The 13,437-nt window shown below is 43.2% G+C and overlaps 1 protein-coding gene across 2 annotated transcripts in view; it reads right to left on the bottom strand.

Moving 5' to 3' along the window:
- The window catches only part of LOC149452237 (uncharacterized), an 81,558-nt gene that overhangs the window by 45,318 nt on the left and 22,803 nt on the right, over window positions 1-13,437 (bottom strand). Inside the window, exons 8-9 of one of the 2 annotated variants that reach the window (XM_089689615.1) lie at window positions 12,050-12,127; window positions 6,497-6,550 (exon numbers count right to left, since the gene is read on the bottom strand). In XM_089689615.1, the coding sequence (XP_089545741.1) occupies window positions 6,497-6,550; window positions 12,050-12,127 (132 nt within the window). The remainder of the gene's footprint in view (window positions 1-6,496; window positions 6,551-12,049; window positions 12,128-13,437) is intronic. The other variant, XM_089689614.1, reaches the window with a different exon arrangement.

The following is a 13,437-nucleotide window of genomic DNA, read 5'->3' as shown; positions in this document are numbered from 1 at the left end:
AAAATAAGTATTTGGTCAATATGAAAAGTTCATCTCAATACTTTGTTATATATCCTTTGTTGGCAATGACAGAGGTCAGACGTTTCCTGTAAGTCTTCACAAGGTTGGCACACACTGTTGCTGGTATGTTGGCCCATCCTCCATGCAGATCTCCTCTAGAGCAGTGATGTTTTGGGGCTGTCGCTGGGCAACACGGACTTTCAACTCCCTCCAAAGGTTTTCTATGGGGTTGAGATCTGGAGACTGGCTAGGCCACTCCAGGACCTTGAAATGCTTCTTACGAAGCCACTCCTTCATTGCCCGGGCGGTATGTTTGGGATCATTGTCATGTTGGAAGACCCAGCCACGTTTCATCCTCCATGCCCTTGCTGATGGAAGGAGGTTTGCACTCAAAATCCCACGATACATGGCCCCATTCATTCTGTCCTGTACATGGATCAGTCGTCCTGGTCCCTTTGCGGAGAAATAGCCCCAAAGCATGATGTTGCCACCCCCATTAATCACAGTAGGTATGGTGTTCTTTGGATGCAACTCAGCATTCTCTCTCCTCCAAACCCGACGAGTTGTGTTTCTACCAAACAGTTCTATTTTGGTTTCATCTGACCATATGACATTCTCCCAATCCTCTTCTGGATCATCCAAATGCTCTCTAGCAAACCTCAGACGGGCCCGGACATGTACTGGCTTAAGCAGGGGGACACGTCTGGCACTGCAGGATCTGAGTCCCTGGCGGCGTAGTGTGTTACTGATGGTAGCCTTTGTTACGTTGGTCCCAGCTCTCTGCAGGTCATTCACTAGGTCCCCCCCGTGTGGTCCTGGGATTTTTGCTCACCGTTCTTGTGATCATTTTGACCCCACGGGGTGAGATCTTGCGTGGAGCCCCAGATCGAGGGAGATTATCAGTGGTCTTGTATGTCTTCCATTTTCTAATTATTGCTCCCACAGTTGATTTGTTCACACCAAGCTGCTTGCCTATTGCAGATTCAGTCTTCCCAGCCTGGTGCAGGTCTACAATTTTGTTTCTGGTGTCCTTCGACAGCTCTTTGGTCTTCACCATAGTGGAGTTTGGAGTGTGACTGCTTGAGGTTGTGGACAGGTGTCTTTTATACTGATAACAAGTTCAAACAGGTGCCATTGATACAGGTAATGAGTGCAGGACAGAGGAGCCTCTTAAAGAAGAAGGTACAGGTCTGTGAGAGACAGAAATCTTGCTTGTTTGTAGGTGACCAAATACTTATTTTCCACCATAATTTGCAAATAAATTCTTTCCAAATCAGCCAATGTGATTGTCTGGATTTTTTTTCTCATTTTGTCTCTCATAGTTGAGGTCTCCCTATGATGCCAATTACAGGCCTCTCTCATCTTTTTAAGTGGGAGAACTTGTACAATTGGTGGCTGACTAAATACTTTTTTGCCCCACTGTATATATATATTGTACATTCACGTCACTCCCTAACCCTCAAGGGGCATACAATCTAAGGTCCCTAACCTACATTCATATGCTAGGGCCAATTTAGACAGGATCCAATTAACCTACCAGCATGTCTTTGGAGTGTGGGAGGAAACCAGAGTACCCAGAGGAAATCCACACAGGCACAGGGAGAACATGCAAACTCCAGGCAGGTGGTGCTGTGGTTGGGATTCGAACTGATGACCCTAGTACTGCCAGGCGGAAGTGCTAACTATTTAGCCACTGTGCTGCCCCGTTGTTACGTCAACTTATATAGAGGAAAGTACATCCTCATCAGTGTCTGGATAAAGTTCTCTTACCTCTAAGGGGAAAATTCAAAAGTGTGTAGCACCAGCAAGGTGAGCCAGATGGGAGTTTGCACATCCACATGGCCATGTCACTGCACGGTACAGAAATAACAGCTGGTCGCTGCAGGCTCTGGAGTTACCACATTTTAATCTATTCATTGAATGTTTGAGACGGACAGGACACTGGTGTGAATTAGTCATCAGCAACAAGTGACAACTATATTATTATTATGCCGCTCCTGAAAAAGTCGTTCTGATGAAATACAGAGTGGTAGGGATTTATTCAGATACATCCACTCCTGATGGAGTGAGGCACAGGGCTATTGTATTGAAGTACTGTTGGGCACTAGAGAATGTGGGCGCATTTTAACACTTTTTATTATATAAAGAGCTTTAAGCTGCTTTATGTTATGGGTACTATTCCTCCCTTGGCATTGAATTTATAGTGGCTTAGAGCAACTTACTTTGAATGAGAAGTAGCCCTTATGTTTGTGGCTGATCTCATCATTTATATCTTCAGTCCTCTGTCCCCCCCCTACCCAACCCACATGGTGGTAATCTTCTGTTGGAAGGGTGCCAACTATGCTACATCTTTCCGCCCCCCTGCTCCATTAAAAATGTTACCATTGCTTCCTGCAATGAAAAGCACTCTATGAAATGAGGGGGTAGACCTGTTATTCATCCACCTCTCCTCCATTCATAGAGGGGTAGACCTTTTATTCATCCACCTCGCCTCCATTCATAGAGGGGGTAGACCTTTTATTCATCCACCTCGCCTCCATTCATAGAGAGGGTAGACCTTTTATTCATCCACCTCGCCTCCATTCATAGAGGGGGTAGACCTTTTATTCATCCACCTCGCCTCCATTCATAGAGGGGTAGACCTTTTATTCATCCACCTCGCCTCCATTCATAGAGGGGTAGACCTTTTATTCATCCACCTCGCCTCCATTCATAGAGGGGGTAGACCTTTTATTCATCAACCTTGCCTCCATTCATAGAGGGGTAGACCTTTTATTCATCCACCTCTCCTCCATTCATAGAGGGGGTAGACCTTTTATTCATCCATCTCGCCTCCATTCATAGAGGGGTAGACCTTTTATTCATCCACCTCGCCTCCATTCATAGAGGGGTAGACCTTTTATTCATCCACCTCGCCTCCATTCATAGAGGGGTAGACCTTTTATTCATCCACCTCTTCTGCATTCATAGAACAGTTTTCGTTGCTGCAAGTTATAGTACATTTTCTATAAATGGGGGAGGGGGTCAGAAAGGGTGGGCATAGTCAGCATTCATGACGCATGCTATGACAAGTCCAGTGGCTCATACTGAAACCTGCAGGACCAGAAGATTACCACTGCAGGGGTATGCAGGGGGAAGAAAGACTGAAGAGATCAGGCACCAGCACAAGGGACACTCCTTTTTAATGTACAGTGGGTACAGAAAAGAATTCCCCTCCCCCTTTAACCACCTCCCGCCCGCCATATAGTCTAAGGACAGGCGCAAGGTGGTTCTCTCATAACGGGAGGACGTCATAGGACGTCCTCCCATGCTCACCGTGCGTGCGCGGCTCAGGGAGCGCGCAGCATGGCGATCGGCGGTGCGCTCTGTCCCTCGGACACAGCAGATCACCGATCTACGGAAAAAGCCGAAGGTGTCAGCTCAGTCATGTGATCAGCTGTGTCCAATCACAGCTGACCACATGTAAACAGGGAAATGCCGGTTATCGGCATTTCTCTCCTCACGAGCTGTCACGCTGACAGAGGAGAGGAGAGCCGGTAATCGGCATTCCGCGGAGGGGACATGTACACTGATCATCAGGCCACTGATGATCAGTGTACCCTGATGATCAGTGTGGCTCCAGAAGTGCCACCTGTCAGTGTCCATCAGTACCAGTGCTGAACAGTGCCACGTGCCAGTGCCACATCAATGCCACATATCAGTGCCTACCAGTGCACATCAATGCCACATATCAGTGCCCATCTGAGCTGCCTTTCAGTGTCCCCCATCAGTGCCAGTCAGTGCCACCTATCAATGCCAATCAGTGCCGCCTATCAGTGACCATCAGTTCTTTTCTAAGTGTGCATCAGTGCCGCCTATCAGTGCCTGTCAGTGCCTCCTATCAGTGCCAATCAGTGCCGCCTAACAGTGCCAGTCAGTGCCACCTAACAGTGCCAGTCAGTGCCGCCTATCAGTGCCAGTCAGTGGCGCCTATCAGTGCTGCCTTTCAGTGTCCATCAGTGATGCCTGTCAATACCCATCAGTGCCATCTACCAGTGCCTCCTCATCAGTGCCCATCAGTGCAGCCTATCAGTGCCCATCACTGCAGCCGCATTAGCGCACATCAGTGAAGGAGAAAAATCACTTATTTACAAAATTTTACAACAAAAACTAAGAAAAAACATTTTTTTTTCAAAATTTTCAGCAGTTTTTGGTTTGTTTAAGAAAAAATAAAAAACCCAGAGGTGATTAAATACCACCAAAATAAAGCTCTGTCGCAAAAAAATGCTAAAAATTTCATATGGGTACAGTGTTGCATGACCGCGCAATTGTCATTCAAAGTGTGACAGTGCTGAGAGCTGAAAATTGGCCTGGGCAGGAAGGGGGTATAAGTGCCCTGTAGGCACGCGTTCACAATAATTCCATTTTGTTGCTTTGCAGCCTGAAATGAAGACAGACACAGTTTTTGTTTTATCCAGCTGTATTTACTGTGCAATGTATAACATCCAAGTGAAAGATATAACACCAACATGTCAGAAAAAAATTAAAAAACAGAATCACTGATTTGGAAAAAGGATCACCCCCCCCTCCTAAAAATAACTTGTAAACTCAATCAGGTATAGCTAATCACTTTCTCAATGGCACACAAAGCCATTTGACTTTCAACTGTGATCAGCTGCGTTCATTTTGATTAGCTCAGAATGAAAAGAACTTTCTGGAGTTTTTCAGTCCCTGGTAGTGCAACTGAAGCAAACAATTAGCTATGGGTGGCAAGGTACTGTCAAAAGATCTCAGGGATAAAGTGGTGGACAGGCACAAGTGAGAAGATGGATCCAAAAAAATCCAAAGGCTGTATCAATGTCTAGAAGAACAGTAAAGTCTATTATTAAGAAGTGGAAGGTATTTGGTAGAACACAGACCCTCCCTGGATCAGGACGTCGCTCCAAACTAGATGAAAGAGCCAGAAGAGAACTGGTCAGGGAGGCTACCAGGAGGCCTAAAGCAGCTCTGAAACCGTGTCAGGAATTGAGGACAAGAGTGGTCCTTGTGTGCATGTGACAACAATATCACAAATCCTCCACAAATGTGACTTGTATGGGAAGGTTGCAAGAAGAAAGACACTCCTCAAGAAAGGCCACATGCAGTCACCACTGAGCTTTGCCAAAACGCACCTTGAAGATTCTGAGGCCAAAGGTGTTCTGGTCAGATGAGACTAAAATTGAATGATCTGGCGTCAACATTAAACGACATGTCTGTTGGAAATCCAATCCAGCTCACCATCCAAATCCCATCATTCCTACAGTAAGGTATGGAGGGGAGAATATCCTGTTATGGGAGGTTTCTCTGTAACAGGGACTGGAGCATTTGTCAGGATAGAAGAAAAAATGGATGGGAAAAATACCGTCCAATTCTTGTGGAAAATCTGCTGCCCTCTGCCAGAAAGCTGTCAATGGGAAGAAGGTTCACCTTTCAACATGACAATCACCCAAAGCACAAAGCAAAAATGAGCAAACAAAGGTTGAAGAAAAAGGGGAATGTCCTAGCATGGCCTAATCAGAGTCCAGACTTAAGCCCCATTGATAATCTGTGTAATGACTTGAAGACTGCAGTTCACAAACGGTCGCCATCAAATTTAACTGAACTTGAGCAATTCTGCAAAGAAGAGCCTAGATGTGCAAAGTTAGTAGAGACATATCCCAACAGACCAGGGGCGGACTGACCATTTGGAAACTCGGGCACTGCCCGAGGGCCCGGGGTCAGTAGGGGGCCCCATGAGATGCCCCTGGTACCTTTTTCATAGGATTTTTTGAGTTTGGGCATGGGCACAGGGGCCCCATGATCCCCTATTGCCCGGGGGGCCCCATGAGTTGTCAGTCCACCCCTGCAACAGACTACAGGCTGGAATTAAAGCAAAAGGTGGTTCAACAAAACACTGACACAAGGGGGGTGGGGATCCTTTTTCCAACTCAGTGATTCTGGTTTTGATTTTTTTTGGAGTTTGGAGTTTTGGAGTTATATCTTTCACCTGGATGTTATAAGTTTCACAGAGTAAATACAGCTGAATAAAACAAAAACTGTGTCTGTCTTTATATCAGGCTGCAAAGCAACAAAATGTGACTATTTTAAAGGGGGGAGATTCTTTTCTATACCCAATGTAAGTATTGTCTCTCAAACTAATTTAAAAAAAAAATAAAATTTAAGCTTTAAAAAGTTTACATACATTTAAAAATTATAAATCTGCAAAAAAAAAGTGCTGAAGGGAAGAAGAGGAAAAATAAGTCCTAATAAGGTATTAAAAAGGTGGTAATATCTTGTTTAAAGAAAAAAAGCGAATCTCCGATAATACCTTTGGGACAGCCACACTCACCCAATGTAATCTGCAGGACTGGGCAATGAGTTTAACAGTTCAGTCCATTGTACATTGTAGAGGATGGGGCACAATGTGTGTGGCCTAATCTGACACATCACTACCAACAGCTACAAGTGACCAAACCTATACCAAAGAGGCAGAACGCACCGGGGTCTAGAGGCCTGAGACAGCTGCCGTCCTCCTCTCCTACGTCATCATTTTCTGGGGGGAAAGCCAGAGAATATCGTAAAGATATCATTCTAGAGAACTAAAAACGATGGTAACATTGAAGTTCAAGTAGTTTAATATAAATTAGTTTCATTTTAGAAGTGATGTCAGAGTTAGAGCAGTTTTAGTTTGTTAATATTACATGGGAGAAGCAATTCCTAACAGAACGTTACATACAAAACTACGCCTATCATGGCTGACAGCAGAGCAGAGGAGCCAACCCTGCATCAGCAGAAGGATACGAGACGTACAGAGCATCCAGAAAGTATTCACGGCGCTTAACTTTTGCCATATGTTGTTATGTTACAGCCTTCTTCCAAAATGGATTAAATACATTTTTTTCCTCAACATTCTACAAACAATACCCCATAATGACAACGTGAAAGAAGTTTGTTTTGAAATCTTTGCAATTTATTAAAAAAAAAAAAAAACTAAAAAAAAAAAAAAAACACATGTACATAAGTATTTACAGCCTTTGCTCAATACTTTGTTGAAGCCTCTTTAGCTCCAATTACAGCCTCAAGTCGTTTGGAGTATGATGCTACAAGCTTGGCACACCTATGTTTGGGCAATTTCTCCCATTCTTCTTTGCAGTACCTCTGAAGCTTCACCAGGTTGGATGGGGAGCGTCGGTGCACAGCCATTTTCAGATCTCTCCAGAGATGTTCAATCGGGTTCAAGTCTGGGCTTTGGCTGGGCCACTTCAGGACATTCACAGAGTTGGCCCGTAGCCACTCCTTTGTTATGTGGGCTGTGTGCTTAGGGTCATTGTCATATTGAAAGATGAACCGTCGCCCCAGTCTAAGGTCCAGAGCGCTCTGGAACAGGTTTTCTTTTTTTTTTTTTTTCCTTTATAAAAAGTTTTATTGAAGTATGAAAGGCAAAACAAGTCATAGACAGATATGGATCGCAGTCCATGCACATCCTCTTACATGTTCTCCCGTAACGCAGACGGGATCAGATTAAATTGTAGATCATCATGAGACGAGGTCCCACAGCAAGGCAGATGCAAAAGATATAACCATAGCAGTACTGATAACAGTATGTAATTTAGATAAATACGGTATACACTAGTCTCTATGTAGGGAGAGCTCAAATAACAGGACTATGAAGTGCAAGACAAAAGTATCATCTCAAGGCATATATGTCCTATGTTTCCATATCCGTAAAGTGTGGGTTAGTTTTGTGGATTATTGTTACACCTGTACATCTATGAGTGTTCCATACATTATGACAAATATAGCTAGTTAGAATATGAGAAAAGGGGGTGCAAAAGAGAGAGAGAAAAGAAAAGAAAGAGACGAGCGTGGCTGGAACAGGTTTTCATCAAGGATGTCTCTGTACATTGCTGCATTCATCTTTCCTTCGATCCTGACTAGTCTCCCAATTCCTACCGCTGAAAAACATCCCCACAGCATGATGCTGCCACCACCATGCTTCACTGTAGGGATGGTATTGACCAGGTGGTGAGCGGTGCCTGGTCTCCTCCAGACATGATGCTTGGCATTTAGGCCAAAGAGTTCAATCTTTGTTTCATTAGACCAGAGAGTTTTGTTACTCATGGTCTGGGAGTCCCTCAGGTGCCTTTTGGAAAACTCCAGGTGGGCTGCCATTTGCCTTTTACTGAGGAGTGACTTCTGTCTGGCAACTCTACCATACAGGCCTGATTGTTGGAGTATTGCAGAGATGGTTGTTCTTCTGGAAGGTTCTCCTCTCTCCACAGAGAAACGCTGGAGCTCTTTCAGAGTGACCATTGGGTGCTTGGTTACCTCCCTGGCTAAGGCCCTTCTCCCTCGATCGCTCATTTTGGCCAGGTGGCCCGCTCTAGGAAGATTCCTGGTGGTTCCAAACTTCTTCAATTTATGGATGATGGAGGCCACTGTGCTCATTGGGACCTTCAATGCTGCAGAAATTTTTCTGTACCCTTCCCCAGATCTGTGCCTTGATACAATCCTGTCTTGGAGGTCTACGGACAATTCCTTGGACTTCATGGCTTGGTTTGTGCTCTGACATGCACTGGTAACTGTGGGACCTTCTATAGACAGGTTTATGCCTTTCCCAATCATGTCCAATCAACTGAATGTCCCACAGGTGGACTCCAATCAAGTTGTGGAAACATCTCTAGGATGATCAGTGGGACCAGGATGCACCAGAGCTCAATTTTGAGTGTCATGGCAAAGGCTGGGAATACTTACGTACATGGGTTTTTTTTTCGTTTTTAACTTTTAATAAATTGCAAAGATTTCAAAATGAACTTCTTTCACATTGTCATTATGGGGTATTGTTTGTACAAAGTTGAGGAAAAAAAATGAATTTAATCCATTTTGGAATAAGGCTGTAACATAACAAAATGTGTCAAAAGTTAAGCGCTGTGAATACTTTCTGAATGCACTGTGTAAAGGACATTAAGTGGAACTTAATGGTATCTGAGCACCACAAACTGAAAACACTATTTAATTCATTTTTTATTCAAAGCAAACTCCCCCATCCATCCATGTCTCCAGGTTTTATTTTGTTGAGAAATCACTCAGGCATGCAGGCAGGAGGGAGGGTGTGCTTAGCTGAGAATACCCCTCCTCTCCTCCTCCAGATACAAAAAAAAAAGTTCCCATGAAGACTCCTGGGATGTATGACATTATTTCGGCCTAGGCCAAAAACCAGGAAGAAACTGAAAAAAATATGCAAAGTAAATAAATAAATAAAACAAGTAACTATAATATGCCTTTCTATTTATTTACTAATCCTGGCATATAACCACAGCAATATTATACTTTATATATCTATATTATTATCTATATTATAGGGATGGTACCTCTGCAGGGAAACATGACCCCATATCAATCCTCCACATATGCCCTATGATTATATTTACTAATGCTGGCAGCATAAGGATTAAAATAGTTAAAGCAGAACTCCATGTAAATTTTTTATTGTCCCAAGCAGTGGGGCTGTGACCGCACTCCATGAGTTAACTGCTCGTTTTGTCCAGGGGGCCCCTGAAAGGCTATACTTACCCTGTCCTTCGAACCTCCCAAAAAAACGGAGCTCCCCCACATCCAGACGTAGAGTATTCCTGCCGCCCTCACGTCTGGAGTCGGTCTATTTGCGTGATGACGTCAGGAACAGTCCATTTACAAGACCGCTAGCGTGCAGGGGGGCAGAAGCAGTAGGGACCAGTCTTGCGCTCGTAGGATCGGTACGTAAGTATATCTTTGCTCTTATCGCCCCTAGACACAAACAAGCAGTTAGCCCATGTACAAATTTATTTTTGCCTGGAGTTCTGCTTCATTGTCAATTGAGAGAGTTTAGTTCCGCTTTAATGGCAGTGTACAGGAACAGCCAAATAAGACAGTGTAATGCCAGTGAGATGACAGATTCAGAGTACTTGGCTTATGATGAATTTAGTGTCACCTGTATTTGACTACTGGGACCCCTTCATACTGTATACGTTATTGCATAAACAAGGAAATTTGCCTTATGTCTTATTATTTCAGTTCAGTTGCTACCACTGCACTAGGACATACTGTATTCTTTTCAGCACAGCATGTTGCAGAGCAGTATACCACATTGCCACCCACGGTGGTGAATCGAATGTATGAAATGTCAATTTGTGACATTTCAAAATGTTGAACAAAAAAGAAAAATGTAAACCGTGAAATGTGTCATTTGCATTGTATCTTCACAGCACTGGTGTGAACGAGCCTTATACAGTACCTTTTCTTCTCCTGCTTTCCGGCCTCTTAGCCATCTCGCTTTAGTGATGGCACACTCTCATCCTTTAGGGCTCGTTCACACCGTGGTGCAGAAACGTCAGTTTTTCTGCACGCTTTCTGCAAGAGCACAATGAAATCAATTGTTCTCTATGTGCCCTGTTCACACCACAACACTAGTATCATGTGCAGATTTTTTCTGATGATGATTGAGGCACGCATGAAAACTGATGTCTCTGCAAGTGAAATCTGCACGTCAGTTTCCATCAGTTTTTCTGCACGTATGGTGTGAACGAGGCCTTACCTTTTATTGAAACAGTAAAATTCGTACACTAGTCTGTGGGTTAGTTTATTATTCTACAATGTCCTACGTCATTCTACAGAGTTCTAAAGTACTCAGGAACATATTACGGTTCTTTTGTCACAAGGCAGCCGATCTGGTAATTGACTTCAAATGTTTTGTTTTTGCTTTATAACCATGCCATTATTTTTTGCATGTATTGGTTTTGATTGCGATAACAAATGTGATACAGTATTCCTCCTGGTCTTGAGGACATAGTGCATGCCATAATGTACACTAGGATGGGAAACTTTATATCCACACGTTTATTTCTTGGTTGGTGGTGATAGCCATGTGAACGTTTCGGAGAATCTTTGGATGCAGCCTTTTGATTGACCTTCTCCACCCCTGTGAGGGTAGGACATATGTGAACATTTGTTTATGGTTTTTTTTGTTTGTTATGTGTATGTCCTTAATATGTTAAACGGTTCAATAAAAAGATTGAAAAAAAAAACCAAACAAAAAAAAAACCAAATGTAATACAGGATCCTGTATTGTTTTGTTGTGTGAAATAAAAATCTTAAATCAGAACTTTGAGCAAAATTTTTATTTTTCCATGCAGTTGGGCTGTGCTCACTGTATGGGTTAACTGCTTGTTTTGTCCAGGGGTGCATGGAAAAGCTATACTTACCCGATCCTTCGAAAAAAGCGTACCCCTACGTCCAGAGGTGGACTGTTCCAGCCATCATCAAGTCCAGAGCCATTCTATGGGTGTGATGACATCAGGAACAATCCATTCACAAGACTGATAGCATGCAGGGGGGGGGGGGGTGTCAGGAATGGCAGGGTCCAGTCCTACACTCAGATGATTGGCAGATTAGGTAATCTCCACCTGCAATTTCCTAGGCAGAAACGTGCAGTTAACCCATACAGTGTGGGCAAAGCCTCACTGCATGGGAAAATAAAATTTTGCCCACAGTTCTTATTTAAATTAAAAAATATAGAAATTATTAGAGATTATATTTAGAAATGGAGGTACTGTAGTGGCCTGCAGCATCATTCAACCACCCACAATGGCCCCAGGTCCTCCGAGAAACCTTAGGCTTCACAGTGCTATCCAACCTCTCATAGTCCCACCCAGCCCCTTGTAGTGCCCCCTAGCTTGCTGCAGAACTTCCAGCCTCCCAACTTCTCGCAGTACCCTCCAGTCTCCCACAGTGCCCCTGCAAAGCCCCCAGCCTCCTGGAGAGACCCAACCCCAATCCCCTCCAGAACCCCCATTCCTCTACAGTGACACTATGCTCCACCCAGAACCTCCCAGTATTTAAATACATAGTTTGCATTCATGTACTTTTATTGTGTGAGTATAATTTTTTTTTTTATTATTGGGGAAAAGAAGGTATTAGAAGTATTTACTAAGCCCATATTTCAATAAGGTTGAACCCCTGGTCTATGGAAAATGAATATATGCCATATCCCTTTAGTAGCTCTGTGTTGGCTCACCTGAGAAATATTCGGATTTGCAGGTTCGGTCGCTGGGACAGTCCCTGTCCTCATGTCCTAGTGCTCCGGGAACATACTCTGCAATCACAGAGAAAAATACCACGGCTTACTGATCTGACTTCTGACAAAAATAACTCATGGGCAACCCAACACGGCTAAATCACAAAAATCCACCAACAGGAACTCATCAGTGTAATGAGAGACAAAATTAAAGCAAGGCCTAAAAGACCAAACTACAAGAACTTAGCATCAATGTAAAAAATTCTGAACTACTTCAATATTTATTCCAATTAGAAAAAAAACAGGATCTCTGGGCGTGTATTCATTGTACACTACACACATTTTTAATTGAACTCATTAAAACATACAGTAGATTCTACATTCCAGTAGCACAGTGGTTTGCAGGACTGGAGTCCTTGGTTAAATTCCTGTTCAGAATACTATCTGCATGGAGTTTGTATGTTGTCTCTGTGCCTGCGTGGGTTTTCTCTGAGTACTCTATTTTCCTCCCACACTCCAAAGACATGCTGGTACGTTAATTACCTCCTGTCTAAACTGGCCTTAGTAAGTGTTCATTGCTAAGCAGAGATATATTGTACATAAAGCCACTGGTTAATCTCAGCCAAGCATACATCCAGGGCGGAGCTTTCTGTGATGTCACCACCTTCCGCCTGGTGATCTGACACCATGGGAATTTTAAATATTTACACTGCCTTTATGCACCTTATCTATGTAATTGCAATACTTTAATAAATGCTTTGCTGGTTTATCGGGTCGCACTATGAGGTTTTCTTATTCTGTTTTAAACTTTTCCTTGTCTGATGTGATGGATTTGTTCAAGTGAACCTGCAGTTGTCCATTCATCTCCTTATTCATCTCCATGATATGGCTATCTAGGGTGTCAGTGTGGGATCTGAACACCATCTGCTCATTTAATCTCCTGATTGGAGATCAAAGTGTCTGGTTAGAGGCTGACTTTTTCTTTTGTGTCAAGCATTTGTGGACACCTATACACTTTGCGTTGGAGGATTTCTTTAGCAGCACTGTATTATTGAATTTTGGGACTTTTAATTATTTAATATAGGAATGTGGACTTATATCATTTCAATTAACTTATGCACATTTTTTATGTAGCAGCATTTATTTGATTGATTATTGTTTATGATTATTTAGTGTACAGCGCACTCATTTTATTTATATACATCCAGTGGGCCAGTACTCATAGTTCAGGGTCAGCTTGTTTGGAGACCATAGCTCTTTGTATAATTCCTTGTGTAATTCCACATTCTGCAAAGTCTATAATCAACCAACAGGTAGCAGTACTATAGTAATGAATCATTCTCAATGTTAAATGTATATTCTACATATCATCAGTGCAGCAGTCCCCC

This window comes from Staurois parvus, unplaced genomic scaffold, assembly GCF_062004578.1.
Source record: "Staurois parvus isolate SC_StPar_1 unplaced genomic scaffold, SC_StPar_1.0 ptg000487l, whole genome shotgun sequence".
NCBI classification, from domain to species: Eukaryota; Metazoa; Chordata; class Amphibia; order Anura; family Ranidae; genus Staurois; species Staurois parvus.
Note: the sequence above shows the minus strand (reverse complement) of the source record. Positions and strands in the feature narration are given on the sequence as shown.